The sequence below is a fragment of the Mustela putorius genome, unplaced genomic scaffold (assembly GCF_011764305.1).
Source record: "Mustela putorius furo isolate JIRA1106 unplaced genomic scaffold, ASM1176430v1.1 tig00004007_pilon_pilon_pilon, whole genome shotgun sequence".
Classification (NCBI taxonomy): Eukaryota; Metazoa; Chordata; class Mammalia; order Carnivora; family Mustelidae; genus Mustela; species Mustela putorius.
The window spans coordinates 14,223,673-14,242,032 of record NW_025422145.1 but is presented as its reverse complement, the minus strand read 5'-3'; the positions used below and the strand labels follow the sequence as shown (position 1 = coordinate 14,242,032).

The 18,360-nt window shown below is 55.5% G+C and overlaps 2 protein-coding genes across 17 annotated transcripts in view; both read left to right on the top strand.

Annotated features, from left to right (window-relative positions):
• The first annotated feature begins 354 nt into the window (after nucleotides 1-354).
• Nucleotides 355-14,054, top strand: JPT2 (Jupiter microtubule associated homolog 2). 2 transcript variants are annotated; one of them, XM_004750786.3, is made up of 5 exons: nucleotides 355-496; nucleotides 2,969-3,117; nucleotides 8,681-8,823; nucleotides 10,407-10,455; nucleotides 11,390-14,054. In XM_004750786.3, exons 1-5 carry the CDS (start codon nucleotides 453-455, stop codon nucleotides 11,575-11,577), a joined length of 573 nt encoding a protein of 190 aa, XP_004750843.1. In that variant the 5' UTR covers nucleotides 355-452; the 3' UTR covers nucleotides 11,578-14,054. The 2 variants fall into 2 exon arrangements, with proteins under 2 accessions (XP_004750843.1, XP_012910728.1); XM_013055274.2 differs by lacking the exon at nucleotides 355-496 and adding an exon at nucleotides 596-699.
• A 3,837-nt stretch (nucleotides 14,055-17,891) lies between these two features.
• The window catches only part of MAPK8IP3 (mitogen-activated protein kinase 8 interacting protein 3), a 46,146-nt gene continuing 45,677 nt past the window's right edge, over nucleotides 17,892-18,360 (top strand). For 11 of the 15 annotated variants that reach the window (XM_045072177.1, XM_045072171.1, XM_045072168.1 and 8 more), the window contains exon 1: nucleotides 17,917-18,335. In XM_045072177.1, coding sequence (XP_044928112.1) covers nucleotides 18,018-18,335 — 318 coding nt within the window. In that variant the 5' untranslated portion in view covers nucleotides 17,917-18,017. Of the gene's footprint in view, nucleotides 18,336-18,360 lie in introns of all 15 variants that reach the window. The other 4 variants (XM_045072165.1, XM_045072172.1, XM_045072169.1 and 1 more) reach the window with 2 other exon arrangements.

Below are 18,360 nucleotides of genomic sequence, written 5' to 3'. Positions count from 1 at the left end.
CTAATACTTGATCTAATACTTCTCGACTGAGCCTTGTTTCCTTCGCGGCGGGCATGGCGCTGGCAGCCCGGCGTCGGGTCCCGCGGCTGCGCGGCCACCGGTGGCTCCCAGCGGTACCCCGGCTTTGCCTCCTGCTGCCGGGAGGCGCTTCCGGAGTGCGTGCCTGCGCCTGCGCAGGGTGGGTCAGGGCCCACCCCGCAGCCCTGCTGCCCAATGTCGGCGCCCGAGGCCTGAGCGGCATCTGCTATCACCAAATCGGCTGCGAGCGCGGCGCGAGCCTCGCGGGGCTTCCGTCCCTGTGGGCGGGGGCGCGGCCCGGCGCCGTGATAGGCGGAGGCGGCGTGACTGGCGTCGACGGCGTCCAATAGGCGCGGGTGGGCGGGCCTCGCGCTGCGTAGGGCCGGGCGGGAACCGCGGTGCGGCGGTCGAGGAGGAGCTGCGCTACGGCCGACATGTTTCAGGCCCCGGAGAGTGAGGGCGCCCGGGTCGGCTCCAGGTGTGTGGCGGGCGCGGTTGCGGGTGCCGGGTGACCTCACAGAGCCGCGGTCCCCGCGTCCCGCTCCGAGAGGCGGGCGCTCGGTCCGGAAGCGCTCCGGTGCCCCGTAGAGTGTGGGCTGGAGGCCCGAGGCGCGCCGCCCGCGCTGCTCCTCCTGGGCCCACGTTCCCCTCGTGTCCTCACCCGCAGACGCTGGTCGAACGGTGTGCGGGGCCGCCGCGGGGAGCCCGGGACCAAGGGGGTGGGCGGGGCCGCGCCCTCCGGTAGCCGTGCTAGCGCCGGTGCGCGGGGGACGGGGCCGCGGGGTGGGGGTCAGCGTCCTGGGCTCCGTCCCGGGGTCCCCAGGGCCGGGCGCCGCGCTCCCCTAATCCCGGGGCTTCCAGGGCCAGGCGCCGCGCACCCGCGCTCCCCTAATCTCGGGGTTCCCTGGGGCCTGGAGCCGCGCTCCCCTAATCCCGCCCCCTGCCCCGGGCCGCCGCGCTCCCCTAATCGCGGAGCCTCCAGAGCCTGGCGCCGCGCTCTCCTAATCTCGGGGTCCCTGGGGCCTGGAGCCGCGCTCCCCTAATCCCGCCCACTCCCCCGGGCCGCTGCGCTATCCTAATCCCGGGGCCTCCAGGGCTTGGCGCCGCGCTCCCCTAATCTCGGGGTCCCCTAGGGCCTGGCTCTGCGCTCCTCTAGTGGCCACCTAGCCTTGTCAGGTTTGATGGTTGTAGATGCCCATAGCTTTCATTACTCAGCCATCCTCTTCTGTCTCCCAGCCTTGCCCTAATGGCAGAGGAGAGTGTGTGTGACAGCTGTCGAGGTAAATACCACATCCAGTAGGTAACACGGGGAAGAACTTGCCGAAAACCCTGTAAGTCTGGGGGAGTCAGGTCAGTGTTCAGTCACCAGTCATCCGACCACGGAACGGTGACTCAGTTACCCATGTCTCCACGTGCAGTGGTGGCAGCACAGGTTTATCCCGCAGGGCTCCAGGGGCGGCTGCACACTGTGTCACACCTCCCATGGGTTCAGCCGGTTTGTTCCACAGCCTGGCCCCGGAGGCCCCGCGAACGTGGCAGTTCCTGATTAAACTCCCTGGACCTGCAGGGCGGTTGCTGTCAGAAGTCACACTTCTCCAGGGGCTCTCGTGCTGGAGATGCTATTAGGAGGAGAGGACTTTTCCTTTGAGGACGTGGAAGAAGAGCGTTCTTCCCGGTTGGATGATTGCACGAAGCCGGAGCCTCTGCTTGGGATCAGCCAGACAGTTTGCGTCTCCGCAGCCGTCCTAAAGGCCCTACGGAGCGGGACAAGCCTTGCGGGGCCTCCGGTCTTACTGGGCTATGGAGAGCAGGAGTCTGGTGGAGGCTGAAGACCACCAGGCCCTGCCTCTTCTGTTTTCTTGCCGAGGGGTGATCGGATGTTCAGGGGACTTGGAACTGTCCACTTGTGGTGCCTCGGCCGTCCCCAACGGGAGGTGTTCCCTGTGCGCCGGACTGTGTGCCCGTAGAGAGTTTATCCGGGTCTTTCCATTACAGCTTCTCTCCAAGTCTGACCCGTTCCCTGAAATCTTTCCTGAAACACAGACACCAGCTCTCGGGGGGGGGGAGGCTCTGGACCTGGAGGCGAGAGTGGCTTTTGTCTTCCTGCTGCTGCTGGTGCCATTGTCCCCTCGAGCTGTCTCTGTGGCTCTTTGTCACAAGCCCTCTGGCCCCATGTGTGTCCCTCATCGTTTACTAGAATGCTGGGGGGTACAAGAGAGGACTCAGCGCGTCCCCTCGCAGTCAGTTCTGAGCTCTCTGTAATTTGTGTCCTGGAGGCAAGTGCCCTTGATGGGGAGCCTGGAGAAGGCCACACTGAGCCACTGTGGGTTCTGTTTTTATCAGAATTATCTCTTCATTCTCAGTCCCCTTATTCGAGACCCTATTGGGGCAGCCTGTAGGATCTCCATGACCCCTGCAAGGTGGGGGGACCCTACCGCCCACTGCATTGCCACTGTCCCTTCCTGGGTAACGAGGCCACTGTGCTGCTTTCTTCCCTTGTTTTCAAAGTACAGTAAAGCTAAAGTACACAATAATGTAAGAAATACTGCATTTCCACCACCTAAACTTAACCATTTGGTCATTTCAAACAACTCTGGCTACGTCCTTTGCTGTGAGGCTGTCTTTCCAAGACAGAGACCCCAGACTTGATACGAGCTTTGTTTCTCCAAAGGGGTCTTAGGGGTTCTACTAAGACCCAGGGCTAGTGGCATCACTGATGTGAACACTAGAGCCCCGTGCACCTGTGGCACTGGCTTTCCCAGCAAGTAAAGCTGCTGCAGGCGCACAACCTGCTGTCACCCACCGTTTGGGCACGGGATCTGGCACCAGCTTCTGGCGACAAGTGCTCAGGGGCCGGGCAGATGGGTGAGGCCAGGGCACAGGGAGCGGGTCAGACGGATGCACACTGAATCAGGGCGATCTGTGAGTCTCGGGTGCTCTCTGCTCTTAGGGCCATGAAGCCCCCGGGAGGAGAGGCTAGCAATCTTTTTGGAAGTCCAGAAGAAGCTGTTCCTTCCAGCAGGCCCAATAGGATGGCATCTAATATTTTTGGACCAACTGAAGAGCCTCAGAACATCCCTAAAAGAACCAACCCTCCAGGTATGGCCTTTGTGAGTCATCAGTCCTTTGGCCTCTGTCTGTCCTCTTTCTGCTGTTCTTCTGATAACATTTTTTAATTTCTTCATGTCAGCCTTTTCAAATGTTTTCTGGTGCAGGTTATCCCTTGCCGTCAGAGTTCTAGAATGTAAGGACGGTTTTGTTTTGTTAATTTTTTTGTTTGCTTTTTATATGTATTTTTAAAGATTTTATTTATTTATTTGGCAGAGATCACAAGTAGACAGGCAGGCAGAGAGAGAGAGAGAGGAGGAAGCAGGCTCCCTGCCGAGCAGAGGGCCCGATGTGGGGCTTGATCCCAGGATCAGGACCCGAGCCGAAGGCAGAGGCTTTAACCCACTGAGCCACCCAGGGCCCCCGAGTGTTTTAATATTTCACTTATTTAGAGTGTGCACAATTAGGAGGAGCGGCAAAGGGAGAGAGAAAAGCAGACTCCTGGCTGAGTGTGGAGCCCAACACGGGGCTCGATCCAAGGACCCTGAGATCATGACCTGAGCCCAAGGCAGCAGCTTCACTGGCTGTGTCCCACAGGCGTTCCCAGCTCAGTCATTTTTTTTTTTTTTTAAAGATTTTATTTATTTATTTGACAGAGATCACAAGTAGGTAGAGGGGGTGGGGAGCAGGCTCCCCGCTGAGCAGAGAGCCGACGCAGGACTCGATCCCAGGACCCTGAGATCATGACCTGGGCTGAAGGCAGAGGCTTTAACCCTCTGAGCCACCCAGGCGCCCCAGCTCAGTCATTCTTGAATCCTCTTCCCTCTGCCACCAGACCATGGCTGATTTCCAGGCACTGAGGTCACAGGGGCGGATGCTGGGATTCTGGTTCCCAACAGGTAGGCCCTTCCAGTTCTCCAGTGGGTCCTTGCAGTGCCAGAAATTGTGTGCAAGTTGTGCTTTTAAATGTTCTTCAGAGGGAGGTTCTTCTGATTCAGATCGTCACTGGGATCAGAGCTCTATAAAGGATGACCCCGTCCATGTAGTTCTTTAGTGCCAGTCCCCCTTGCAGTAGTCACAGTGGGAACGAATCTTAGAAAAGTCTTTTTCTTGGCCGGTAGGCTCCCCAGTTGAGTGACCGACCGCATGGGGATAGTTCACCAAGGAGCTCTCCCTGTCCTGTGTCCCCAAGGGAAAACAAGGTTGTGAGAGGCCCGACACAGGACTTTGTATTTCCGGCAGGTCAGTCCTGCAGAGCCGAAGCTCGCGAGGCTCCTGCCCTGTGCCAGGGACCTAACCCAGGGCAGCAAAGGCATTAGGTTCAAAAGCTAGTTTGGGGTTTGGTTGCTGGGGTGGGTGGAGGGTTAAAGTTTGGGATACAGTAGAAACAGGTGGTTCTTAAAAGTGAGGAACACCCTTGTCGCGTCCACCTTACAGGTGTGGGGCCGGCATGGTCAGCCCCATACACCCTTTGTATCAGCGACATCAGGACAGCCACCATGTGTCAGCTCCGTCCCAGCTGGCTGTGGGCTCCTTGTGTCCAGAGCTGCCTCTGGGGTGGGTCGGGTTCCCTGGAGAGCGTGGCAGCTTGGGGCACTGCCCCTCTGCGGACCCTCGGCCTCAGGCTCTCCAGCCGGCAGCCTGGGCCCCTCTTGAGCGGAGAGATAGAGAGCCTCTGTGTGGTGCACGGTCACAAGATGCGGCAACGGCCGCTGAACTCACTCCCTGTGCCGGGTTCCTGCTTCTGCGGCTGTTTTGTCTTTGGGGTTTGTTTTCTGTCCTGGCAAGTGCCCTTGGCAAACAGTCTGTGATGAATTCTCAAGGGAAGGCTGAAAGGGAAAGCTCCCAGTGTGCCCCCTGCCCTCTGATGAGAAGGCTTGATTGAGAAATGGGTCCAGGATGGGGGTGGGGGGGCGCAACTGGGGGGTGATGGGAGTGACTGAGCCCGTGATCGTCACTGAGCATTCGCCAAGGGTTGTCATACTCAAGTGTCTCTCTCTCTCTCTTTTTTTTTTTTCATTATTTATTTGGCAGACAGGGATCACAAGTAGGCAGAGAGAGGAAGGGAAGCAGGCTCCCGGCTGAGCAAAGAGCCCTATGTGGGGCTCGATCCCAGGACCCTGGGATCATGACTTGGCCGAAGGCAGAGGGTTTAACCCACTGAGCCACCCAGATGCCCCCCCATTGTTTCTTTACTCTTCTTGAGCGGGCTCTGCTGGCTGCCTGGCTCACATCTTCCAGATTGTTCTCGCTGCTCTAACTCTGGTGCTGGAGACGTGTGGACAGTTCCACATTTGCTAGGGACTGTGCTCAGTGCTTTCTGTGTTTTTGTTTGGCTGCCTCTCCACCCCCTAGGAGGTAGGTGTGGGGGGCCCCTGGGCAGAGAGGGAAACAGAGGCTTGGGGTGGGTCACTGCCACCCCCGGAGCTCACTCCTAGCCAATGGCACCAGGGGCCTTTTGATCCCGGAGCTCATGCTCTAAACTTAACCTGAAAAATCCGTTGGGTAAGTGTCTTGAAATGGAATTGCTGGGTCAGTTTAAAATCCTGATAGCCACTTCCGACCGGTCATGAGACGGGCCCGGCGCGCCCCACCATGTGTGCGATGCTCGCTGCCCACTCTGCCAGCATGTTGTCTGTCTTCTGCAGTTTGGTTCTTACGAAAGCGTATCTTAGGGGGCGCCTGGGGGGCTCGGTCAAACGTCTGACCCTTGATTTCGGCTCAGGTTGTTGGGCTCTGCACTGGGCGTGGCATCGGGGTGACTTTCTGCCTGTCCACCTGCCCCTCCTGCTTGTGCGCGCTCATGCTCTCTCTCTCTGTCACTGTCTCTCTCTAGGAATTAATTTTTTTTTAAAGCCTATCTAGAATTTATTTATGACTAAATTCAGCACCTTTTCCTTCTCCAAACCTCAGTTCATCTTCCAGGCAAAATGTCGACTAGGAGACCTGCAGGGTCCTTTATATAACGTACAGAAGCAGAACTACGTTGTTGTTTGGAGTTGTTTGGAGTTGAACATACACAGTAAAAGTGGACCAACGATAGCAAGTCTGTGGTCTGCAGGGAGCGCGGGCGTCTGGTGACCTGGGGTGTGGGGAGGATGCCCAGGGTTCTGGGAGCCTGTCGTGCTCTGTGCACTCTAGGTGCCAGTTACCGGGGTCCTTGGCTTCTCTGTTATCTGTGACTATTAAGTCTTAAGAAGTTTTGGGTTATGTTTTATAATTTAAAAATAATTTTCGGGGGCACCTGGGTGGGTCAGTGGGTTAAAGCCTCGGCCTTGGGCTTAGGTCATGATCCCAGGGTCCTGGGATTGAGCCCCACATCGAGCTCTCTGCTCAGTGGGGAGCCTGTTTCCCCCTCTCTCTGCCTGCCTCTCTGCCTACTTGTGATCTCTCTCTCTCTCTCAAATAAATAAATAAAATCTTAAAATAATAAATTTTTTTGATGAGCAGTGTCTTTAGCCAAAAACTTCAAATTGAGTTACTTTTATTTTCCACTTTTTAAAAAACTGAATGCACTTTTTTTTTTTTTTTTAAGATTTTATTTATTTATTTGACAGAGAGAAATCACATGTAGATGGAGAGGCAGGCAGAGAGAGAGAGAGGGAAGCAGGCTCTCCGCTGAGCAGAGAGCACGATGCGGGACTCGATCCCAGGACTCTGAGATCATGACCTGAGCCGAAGGCAGCGGCTTAACCCACTGAGCCACCCAGGCGCCCCTGAATGCACCTTTTAAAGAGGATTTATTTAAGCCTTTGTAGCGCCACCAGGAGCAGCAGTGTCTGGGGTGAGCTGAAGCCGGAGTTCTGCCCCCTTGGTGGTGGAGATGCTCTTGCTGACGGCAGCCCAGCAGCATCCCTGAGGGCCGACCCTGCCAGGCACCGCTCTGCCCACTTCACTTGCTTTCACTCCCTTATGTCACCCGTGGCCCGAGGGTCGGTGCTCTTGTTAACTTAACGACCTCCTCAGTGTTGATAGATGGAGGCAAGAAGGTTTGAGCCCCTTGCCCGGGCTCCAGCAGCAGCCTGGCATTGTGCTGTGTGGGCATCTCCAGCCCGGGCCTGTGGGTCCTGGAAGGTGAGGTGTGTGGGTGCAAAGATGACATGAGCGCATGTTTCTGGCACAGGCAGCCCCGCACCTTCTTGATCGGTTCTCCTGCTCCAGAAGGGCTCTTCCCTTGCTCTGTTCCCATCCTCGCTGGGCTTGTGCTCCATGTCCCCGTGCGGCCGCGTCCCAGAGGCCCCTCTGTTTTTACTGTCCACTCTGGCTACGGGGACCCTCAGGATGGCCCTGCAGGCAAACGAGAGCATGAACCCCTGATGGAGCCCTTCCCCGTGGGCCCGCAGGGAGCGAGGCGTCTGGGTCGTTCCTGCGGGCTCTGTTTCTCTGTTCGCCGCGTGGGCTGTTTCAGCCAGGAAGTGACTGCCTGGGATGTGGGCCCTCGAAAACGAAGCTCTGAGAAAGGACATGCTGAGGAGTCTTGAGTCCCGCAGCCCGTCCGCAGGGAGCCACGTTCAGGGAGGGGGCAGTGGAGTGACTGCTTTCCTCCTCAGATGCCCCAAAGTGAGAAAACCCCCTCCATGTACATTGAGACGCTGCTCGCCATACGGACTGTCTTCTGCCCTCCTGCCCTGAGCGGTGTTTACGTTCAGGAGACGCTTCTTCATCAGTGCTGGGGGACGCGGCGAACCTCTGTTGGGCATTTGTGTCCCTGGCATCGTTCTGTCTGGTGCCTGAGCTCCGGACCTGCCTCTCAGGTCCTTTCGTTCTGCCCTTTCTGCAGCTGAGCCTCTGAGGGCACAGAAAGGCCAACCAACGTGTGTGGCCATCTAGCTAGCTAGTTAGCAGAATGCTCTTTCTTTCTCCTTGTGAGACTCTCAGTCCTTGGTGCCCAGGGCCATGACCGGCAGCCCAGCTCTGTTAGCACAGCTCTCCACAGAAAGGTGCTGGCGGTTGCCGAGTGAAGAGACGCCAGCCAGGGTGTGTGGTGGCCGTCTCTCTGCTTCACGGAGGCGTTTGGGCGTCGACTTTGCCGTCTGGCCAGACTCATCAGCTTATGAGAAGTTACACGTTCGATGCATATTTCCATGATGGCTCATCAGATCACTTAGAGTTGCATTGTAGGATGTCACATGTCTGTAATTTGCTGACATGTCTAGTTGTCACTGGTTGTTGCAGCCAGAATGAGGTCAGCAGAATGACTAATAGGTGTTATTTTCCAGATGACAGGTTTGCCTTGGCTTGTTGTTGAATTCATTTCTTACATATTTAGTCTAAAAATGCAACAGCTCTTTGCTTTTAACATAAAGAACTTTCCATGGGTTTAAGGAAGAAGATCTTTTAATAGGACAACACAAGTTCAAGGTTAAGGGAGTCCCAAGTAGGAAATGCTAGAGGCCCGTCGAGGTCCGCTTCCAGAAATGACGGTCCCAGCAGGCCCCCGATAAACGGGTTGATGTTGACGTATGGTTCACCAACCGGGTCACCCCCGCTGTGGGCCCGAACTAGGGACTGGCACTGGGGCGTCCCTGCGAGGGGAGTCTCTGAAGTAATGAAGGCGGCGGGTGGCTCAGGGGGGCTGTCGTGGGTGCTCACTGTTATGGAACTGTTTCTTCAGGGGGGAAGGGAAGCGGCATCTTCGATGAATCCACACCTGTGCACACTCGACAGCGTCTGAACCCACCTGGCGGGAAGACCAGTGACATCTTTGGGTCCCCAGTTGCTGCCACTTCTCCTCTGGCACACCCAAACAAACCCAAGGTAGGGGCTACATTCAGCTAGCTGACATGGAAGGAAGAGAGACAAAGATGGAGTCAAGGACTCCTTGCGGCTGTGAGGCGGCTGTGAGGCGGCTGCAGTGCATTGCCGGGAAGAGGCGGAGGGGGTGACGTGGTTCTGCGGAGCGTGGTCCTTAGTCATGGGCTTTCACAGCTCCCCTGAGTCAGCGCAGAAACCCACTCCGGTGTGGCGATGAATGAAGCCTGGGGACACTGGCCTCAGCGTGCCGGTGGAGGCGGCTGCCCCTACCAACAGGCTGCTGCTCTCCTCTGCCCAAGGGCCATGCGGCTCTTCGTAGAATCGAACACCTAAAATTTCCGTATTTTTAGTCGTCATCAGTAAGTACAGTAATCGCATTGGATTAAAACTCAACCAGTATTGAGAGTTTGGGGGCTTGTGATAATACTTTTAGAAAGTTTGATTTGTGGCTGGAGCAGAGGACAGCATCTCTGTGTGAGTCGCATCCCAGGGGGGCTGCTGCTGAGGGAGTTTCCTGGTCCTGAGGGTGCTCAGCCGAAAATGGAGGAGGAATGGAATGCCGATGCCACCATCGCGCTGACGCGTCATAAAATCCTGGAGCTCAGCTATAAGCATCCGTGGCTGCCGTCGCAAGAGACAGCCAGCAATGCGGGTCCTTACAGAACATCACAGCCCACCTTCAGATTCTGGTCAGAAGGTCAGGTCCACATCAGACCAGCTGTCGGGTAACTGATGCCTCGGGGTCGGCAGGGTAACAGGAAGCAGAGGACTGCACACAGCAGTCACTGGAGGGCAGTCAGGAGTCCTGGCAACTGAGAAGAGGTTTAAATGATCCCAACCCCGTCAGAGCCTGGGCCGCGCAGTTGGGTGTCTAGCTCTTCATTTTGGTGTAGGCCATGATCTCAGGTTTGTGAGATCGAGCCCCGTGTCAGGCTCTGTGCTCAGCAGGGGGTCTGCATGAGCTCCTCTGTCTGCTCCTCCCTCCCCATCCCCACAAAAAAGCAGGAAAAAGAATACAGTCCCTATCAAAGTGCCTACCATAGTGTTTGGTGTTTTTTGGTTTAACACTTTTTTTTTTTTTAAGTGGAAAGACTATCCTAAAATCCTCAGGGACTCGTGACTAGCCAGACATGTTAACAGTGAATAACAGAGTTGGAAAACTCACTTCCCAGTCTCAGAACTCACTGTCAAGTTCTAGTCCACCCAGTGTAGTGCTGGGAACATGACCTGAACCAAAATCAAGAATTGGACACGTAACTGTCTGAGGCGCCCCCAGCCTCCAGGCACCCCTAAAGGACATTTTTAAATTGGATATTTGCGGGTAATCGAAATACTGAGATTTGCTTTACAGACTGCCCAAGGGGCGGAGGGACTGTGGTGGGGAGTGTGTGGCTGAGGTCGGGGTGGTGGGGAGCTCTCGTCACTGCTGCGGGGCCTCATGGCACTGTTCCCTCCGCTTCGCTCTGGGGTGAAACTCTCCACCATAGATGTACACAAGCCCGTTTGTGCCCTGAGTTCCATCATCCTTTTGAATGAGGGTAAAACGTGTGAATCACCTACTGACCTGGGGTTTTGCCTCATTGCAGGACCATGTGTTCTTATGTGAAGGAGAAGACCCCAGATCGGGCCCTAAAGGTGAGCTGCTGTTTCTGTGCCTTCCCCCGAGCGCTGTGCTGTGGTAGGGTTGCCGCCACGCCCCCAGAGGATGAGAGGGACTATTCCTTGCCAGAAACAAGCAAGGTCCTGTTTGTTGCCAAGAGGATGTGTAGTATTTGAAGAAGACCAGAAAAGTAGGCTGTTATTTTGGGTGAAAACTTCCCAACTGGTCACCACCAGCCTTTCTTCACTTGGCATTGGTGATCAGCCCAGGCCACGACCGGGAACCCCTTCTAGAAGCTGATCTCAGGTAGCAAAGGACAGGGATCTGGAGCCAGGAATGAATTTGTGGCCAACAGTAGCCCAGGCAGCACTGATGTAGAAGTGAGGATTAGAGGAGAGCAGTAGAGGTGCCGGCTGAGAAGAGAGACCGTGAGGCCTGCGTGGTGGGAGAGCTGCCCTTGGGGCGTGGGGTGCGGTGGGGTGGTCAGACTCTGAGCCCCACCTCGCTGTCCTAGTTGGCTGTGCTGTGGGTCACCACTCCCTCAGCCCCTAACCAAGACACTCGTTCATCCAGAAGTCCGGGGAGTGTCAGCAAGCCTTGCCTCGCCTTGTTAGGTCCCCAGTTGAGATGAACTCCTTCTCTTCCTTGTCATGTTCAAGTTGAGAAGGTTTGTTACTGATTCTTGAAGTGGAAGAAAAAGGAGTGGAGTTCCTTAGGTGTGTAGGATAATCGGTTTATTAGGAATTTATCAAGGAGTTTATAGTATGAAGCCCCAGCATTGTCCCCAGTTCTAGAATGGTCTCTGCCAGTCAGTCTCCTTGGGATGAGGTGGAAGCCTGGCTCTGTGCGCTCCTCTTCCCATCATGGTGTGGCCTTGTTGGCTGCTCTAGGCCACGTACTGTACGCGCATCTTGCCGGTTTGGTCCCGGGCGGCCTATAACGGGATGGCATGCCGACTTTGTCCCGCAGCTGCAACGAGCACGTCTCCCAGAGAAGAGGCGGGTGAGAAGGGAGGCCCTGGAGAAGCGGGCCGCACCCCACAGCCGGTGCCCATGCCCACGGGTGACAGCCATGAGCCCAGGTTGGGCCCGCGGCCACGCTCTCACAACAAAGTCCTCAACCCACCTGGAGGCAAATCCAGTATCTCCTTCTACTAAGAGGGGCTGCTGCTTCACCTGTAGCCAGACGAGGACCCCGAGAGATAGGATTTCAAATACTGTAGTTTCTTTTAGCCCAAAGGAGCCGGGTGGGGAGAGGGTCTGCTGTGCCCCTGAAGCCGCTGCTCGGGCCCCACCACCATCGCGGAGCCGGGGGACCTCACCTCACGGGCTGCCAAGACCTGGCCTGGTGGGGATAACACGGGACTCACTTGGAACTGCAGATGGGAGGGTGTTCTGCGAGGGGCGTGCGGCAGGTGGTGCGGGGCCACAGTGGGGCCTGGTGGGGTGGGGCTGGTCGACGGGGGTCCGGGGGTCACTAGCACGGTAGCAGTTTCCGTTTAAACCCTTGGCAAGAAAATAAGAAACGACCTGTGTGTTGCTGTAGGACGGAGGAGCAAGGCACAGGCCGAAACACTACTGCTGGGGGTCGGGGCTCTCTGGCCCCTGGGGTCCTCACCCCGTTCACCGTGGGACAGCTTCTGTCCCTGGGACGGCCTCTGCAGGCCCCGCTGCCTCCTTTCCGGTCAGCCCCAGTGTGTTCCTCTGCACACGGCCTGAGCCACTTCGGCCGCTGGTCCTCGGCAGCTATCAACAAAAACCAAAAAGTCGCTCTCAGTCTCATGCTTTACAGTAAGATTTGTGCTCTGATCTCTGAGGTACTTCATTTCTGCCACCTAAAACCTTGGCCAGATCTTACGTAGGAACCTCTGCCTTTTACACCCAAGCTGGTTTTGCTGTGAATTGTTCCCGCTTTTCCTCAGTGGCCTCCCTCGAGGCCCACGCTCGTGTCCAGGGCTGCAGCCGGTTCCCTTGTCGAGCCGCAGTTCTCCCTGTGGGCACCTACCCCACTCCCCCCCGCCGCATCTGTAGAACTGTCCTCATGCATCCAGGCGACGGGATGACTCAGACCCTTCACGTGTCGTTACTCCTGTTGACTGTGGGAAGAAGAGGCGCTTCAGAACTTTGGGTTCTTCAGTTCGAATCTTTAAATATATCTGAAGGGCTTTTCTAAAACACCAGCTTTACGTAAGTGACTGCTGACTCTGCCCTGTTTCTGACACCTTTCTAGGAAAAAGGCAGTTGGCTCAGGTACAACCAAGAGGAAGAAACTTTGCTTGCCTGCTCTTTATAAAGCTTTGTGGAACCTCTGGACCATACTCAGTTTCCAGAAGGAGCCTGGAGACCTTGGTCTAGAAAATTGACCAGTTTGACACTGAAGGCTCAACAGGCTGATTCCATGATGCTTGTTGGCAGAGGTAATGGGCTGGCCAGTGTCTCGGTCCCAGCAGCAAAGTTTCTCCCCATTGGACCCTTCAGGGCAGCAGTCTCAGTCCTACACCTCATCATGTTGCACCAACAGTTAACAAGAGGACAGGCTTAGGGTGGGGGGATGTCCAGGTGTGAGTGCCTCCCAAGCTAACACTGGGTGCTGAAAATACTGCATCATGACGGAAACGGAGAAAAGCCACACCGCTGTGTTTCCATGCGCCCACCGTGACCTAGACACTTAAGTGCCTCCAGGAGCTCACTGCCGAACTCTGCCTCTTACACCGGGCACGCTGGGGGACCTGCACGTGGCTTTGTCAACCAAAGACCCTTTGTTTACCCCCTTCCAACTGCCCTGTTCACTTGGGAGGCTAGAGACTTTCCATGTGACTCTCTCAAGTACTTCTTGCGTCCACCCTTCAGATGGCCACTTAGAGGAAAGTAGTTTGGAATTCAGAACATTTTTCCACCGTTAGGAAATCTCATAAATGGTAGTTAGGGTTTAAGCCCAAACACACTAACTTTTGCTTAACAATGTAACATTCTCATGATAGAAATGAACTACCATTTATTACTATGTTTTTTGTGGTTTTTAATATGCAAGAAAATGGTCTCTGGATGCCAAATTGGCTTGCAAGGAGTCCTGACCTCATACTGCCAGGCCCTATGGCTGCGGCCCTGTCCTTGCTGTCCACCTAGTCCTGTCCACCAGCAGGGGGCGCGGGTGCGGTTGGGGAGCAGTGGTGGGGATGGAGGCAGAGAACACTAGCAGAAACCTCTACAAGGTGCGGAGAGATGCCCTCCCTCCTCTCCCCTGCCTTCCCTCCCTGGGGCCGCAGAACTGGGTTTAGAGTGCCTCATAGTCTGGTCATTGAGAGAAGCAGGAGAGGACTTTCTGCCCCTGTGAGCCTGATGGAAGTGGCCATTAATAATTTGGAAAATGCTCTATACATCGGGTACTGCCTGTGTTTGGAAATTTATTAACCTAGCATTCTGTTCTCAACCTCTAAGCTGCATTTTGAAATTATTAGCCTGTATTTTTATTAAGCCTTAAAACTTTTTTTATGTGCATTTGGTGCCAACTTTTTTCTAGAGCTATATCAAAAACAAGCCTGTACTCACATCACAATATAGTTTTGATAGGGGAATTTTGTTCTTTTTACAAGGCAGGATTGGGTATAACCGTTGAATTAAACTTAGCAATCATATACTCGAAGTCTTTGTCAGTTCTTTGTGTGCATGTGCACGTGTGCTTTCCTCAATATCCGTTGTCCGCGGTGCCTGAGCCCGGCTACTTCCTGACAGCTTTTCTCTGAATGGGTTTGCCTTTTTTTTTTTTCCCCTCCATTTAGCCAGAGGATGCCCAAACTAATCTCCTTCTCAAAGATTACAGATTTAAGGTTTTTAAACTTGGAAACCAAAGATTTAGCTTTGTGTAGAATGAGTAGGAACACGCCAGTTTCTTCTCCTACACCATTTGTACAGGAACTGAAGGTATTGAACTTGCGTCTGAGTGGGCTTTGAAACTCTAGTAACAAGCCTGGTAAGGAGTAGATGGGGTGCTCAGCTTCTGGTTTGCCTGCAGGCTAAAATCCTGTTCAGAAAGCACAGATTGAGGATCTTTTCCTTATTTATTAGGTATTTTTGTATATCCTAAAAGCAGACAGAATCTGCACGCAGTATGTGGATCTAAGATGATGAAACCGCTCGGACTACCTGCTTAGACACTCTACACACACATGCCCCACAGGCTGCACAGCGCTCTTCCTGCTGGCCCAAGGCCAACACCAGAACGGCACGTCAGAAAGAAACTGATAGGGGCAGTTGGCTGGTTAAGCTTCCAACTTTTGATCGCGGCTTAGGTCAGGATCTTGGTTGGGGTCTGGGAACGACACAGGTTCCATGCTCAGCAGGGAGTGTGCTGGACATTCTCTCCCCCCTCCCTCTGCTCACACGTGCACACTTAATCTAATAAATTTAAAAAAACAAAAAAACCCAAACACCTGACCTTTACTACCTGACTCCGTCATCATTTGTTATCTGAAAACATGTCTGAGTGCAGAGCCTGTCTCAGGACCTGGACTCGCAACATCACGTGCTGGGTTTGCAGGAGCTGCTCCAGCCATAGGCCAGCTCAGGCCTGCAGAGTCCCAACCCGTTTGCCTCCAGGGGCTAGGCAATGGCCACCTCTTAGGTCCGAGAACAAGGCAGCTGCACGTCGGTTACAGTGAGGGAGCCAACAGCAGTGAAAGGGTTGCCCTTTCATGTCCTCTGCTTTCTCCAGAAACGGACTGGTCTTGCAACAGCGTAACTTGTTATTACTTTCCAAACCCAGTGAGGGGGTATATTCCTCCTGTGTGATCCAGCTCATTTCCTGGCTTGATATCCTTGATCCTTGTTATTCTTGGAGATCATGAACAGGACATTCCTGTTTTATGTGCGACTACGAAGTGCCATCAAAATTCAGTGTGGGGGAGCACCTGGGTGGCTCAGTGGGTTAAAGGCTCTGCCTTCAGCTCAGGTCATGATCCCAGGGTCCTGGGATCGAGCCCCATATCAGGCTCTTCGCTCATTGGGGAGCCTGCTTCCTCCTCTCTCTCTGCCTGCCTCTCTGCCTACTTGTGATCTTTGTCTGTCAAATAAATAAATAAAGTCTTAAAAAAAAAAATTCAGTGTGGGAAGAACTGAGAGGGATGTTACAGGGACCTAGATGACTCTCGAGCAAATTAAATTAGACATTTTTAGAGAAATTTTTGTTTAAATTCCAGTTAGCATACAGTGAGCTGTTAGTGTCAGGTGTCCAGTACAGTATCCCACATTTCCATACATTACCCAACGCTCATCTCAGCAAGTGCTCTCCTGGAAGCCCAGTGCTCCATCCGCTGACGGGCTAAAGTGGAACGTTTTAAGACCTGTGTTCTCGGGACGCCTGGGTGGCTCAGTTGGTTGAGCAGCTGCCTTCGGCTCAGGTCATGATCCCAGCGCCCTGGGATCGAGTCCCGCATCAGGCTCCTTGCTCAGCAGGGAGCCTGCTTCTCCCTCTGCCTCTGCCTGCCACTCTGTCTGCCTGTGCTCTCTCTCTCCCCCTCTCTCTCTCTGATAAATAAATAAAATCTTTAAAAAAAAAAAAAGACCTGTGTTCTCATCTTACATTTTAGGGTCTTGTAGTGAGAAGAAAATTTGTATTTCCCATTACCTAACAAATCTGAAAGCAAGTCTCTTTTTAAAAAAATATAACAGCATTTTTAAAAAAAAAAGATTTTATTTATTTGACAGACAGATCACCAGTAGGCAGAGGTGGGGGGAAGCAGGCTCCCCGCTGAGCAGGAAGCCCTATGTGGGGCTGGATCCCAGGACCCTGACATTATGACCTGGGGCGAAGGCAAAGGCTTAACCCACTGAACCACCCAGACGCCCCAGACCAGTCTCTTTATAAAGCAAGTTCTAACTTAGGTTGCCTGAGTTTTGAGTGCACCTGCTGCACCCTTCGGTAAGCCTCAGGAATTAGTGTTATCATCTTGTTAAAAATGTCCTTTTGTTTTAGCCAATTTCAAGTAAACGTACCCAATTATGCTAGTAATAAAAAGCAATAAAATTGGGGGCGAAGTCCGTTGGCGTCTTAGGGTGGGGGCTGCTGGGCTACAGTTGGCACTTCAGGGAGTCAAAGGGGTCATGTGTCTGAGAAAAGGCCTGAAGCATGTCTTAAACATGAGCCCCAAACACTCATAAGCTTTCTTTGTAACTTACCAGGGAAAACCCGACAGAAGTCTGTCCTGGCTGCTCATTTTGAGAGTAAACCTAGTAATCCTGCATTGTGTGCTTACTACTGACTATAGCTGGGCCGACTCCCTTTCATGGATCGGCTTATCGGTGTTCCGGCATTTCCCAGGAGATCGGTAACACGTCTAGGCTCCGATGGGAAATGACATTTGGCATGTCCGAGTCGCCCAGTAGCGGCCAGATCCACGCAGTCTGAATCAGAGACGAAAGTTCGGTGTCCCTCCTGATGGAGAGGGCGGGCACCCACCCACCCGCAGAACGAATCGGGTCACAGGGGGAACATTCGTGTCACCGTATTTAGGGCATCGTTTGCGGGTGTGCGAACCGGTCAGGGTGGCCCGACCTTGCAGCCTTTCGTTAGGCGCTAGCGGTGTGGCCCCGGCTGCGGGCATTTTTTTTTTTTTTTTTTGAGAATTTATTTATTTGACAGAGAGAGATCACAAGTAGGCAGAGAGGCAGGCAGAGAGAGGTGGGGGAAAGAGGCTCCCTACTGAGCAGAGAGCCCGACGCCCAAAACCCTGGGGTCATGACCTGAGCTGAAGGCAGAGGCTTTAACCCACTGAGCCACCCAGGCGCCCCAGCGGGCGTTTTTAAGCCGTGGGCCGACGTTGTCCTCAGATGCCAGGGAAAGAACTTAAGTCCGTCCGCAGCAACTCCGCCTTCGGGCTTCCACGTCCTTCCAGCAAGTTCCAGGGGACCCTAGTTGCGAAGGAGGGGCGGGGCGGCGGGCGGACCCGGCCAGAGCCGCCCGGGCTGCAGAGCCCCTGGAGCGGCTGCGAGCGAGCGAATACGCAGCCTGCCGAGACGTACACTAGCATCCACCGGGACACACGCCAACAGCCACTGCAGCTAAACTCCCGGCGGCCGGTGGCACGGGGGGCGAGGACACCGGGGCTCCCCGGGGGGCGTGCGGGCGGGACGGGCGGCCGCGACAGCCTCTGCGGCGTGGCGGTCACCGGGGAGCTGGGCAAACCCGCGGAGGGTGACCGGCGCCGCGGGTAGCGTCGGCGATGCGCCAGACCGGAAGTGCCCGCGGCCCCGCTCGGCCGACCTTCCGTCTCGGGGGCGACCTACCGCTACGTCACGGGCCGCGCGACCCCTAGCGGCGCGGCGGCACGGGCTCGGGCGGGACTTCCGGGCAGCGGCACTTCCGGCCGCTGACTGACGGGCGCAGCGTCGCCGGCGGCGGCAGCAGCAGCAGCAGCAGCGGCGGCGGCAGCATCAGCAGCAGCAGCGGCGGCGGCGGCGGCGCCCGAGCCCTAAGGCGACAGCGGCTGCTGCTGCGGCGGCGGCGGCAGAGGCGACGGGCCGCGGCCTGCGGACTACGGGCGGCCGGGGCGGGCGTGCGCGCCGGCGGACAGCGGGCCGCGCTGGCGGCGGCGGTGGCCGCGATGATGGAGATCCAGATGGACGAGGGCGGCGGCGTGGTGGTGTACCAGGACGACTACTGCTCCGGCTCGGTGATGTCGGAGCGGGTGTCGGGCCTGGCGGGCTCCATCTACCGCGAGTTCGAGCGCCTCATCCACTGCTACGACGAGGAGGTGGTCAAAGAGCTCATGCCGCTCGTGGTCAACGTGCTGGAGAACCTGGACTCGGTGCTCAGCGAGAACCAGGAGCACGAGGTGGAGCTGGAGCTGCTGCGCGAGGACAACGAGCAGCTGCTCACCCAGTACGAGCGGGAGAAGGCGCTGCGCAAGCAGGCCGAGGAGGTGCGTGGGCCGGGCCGGCCGCCCG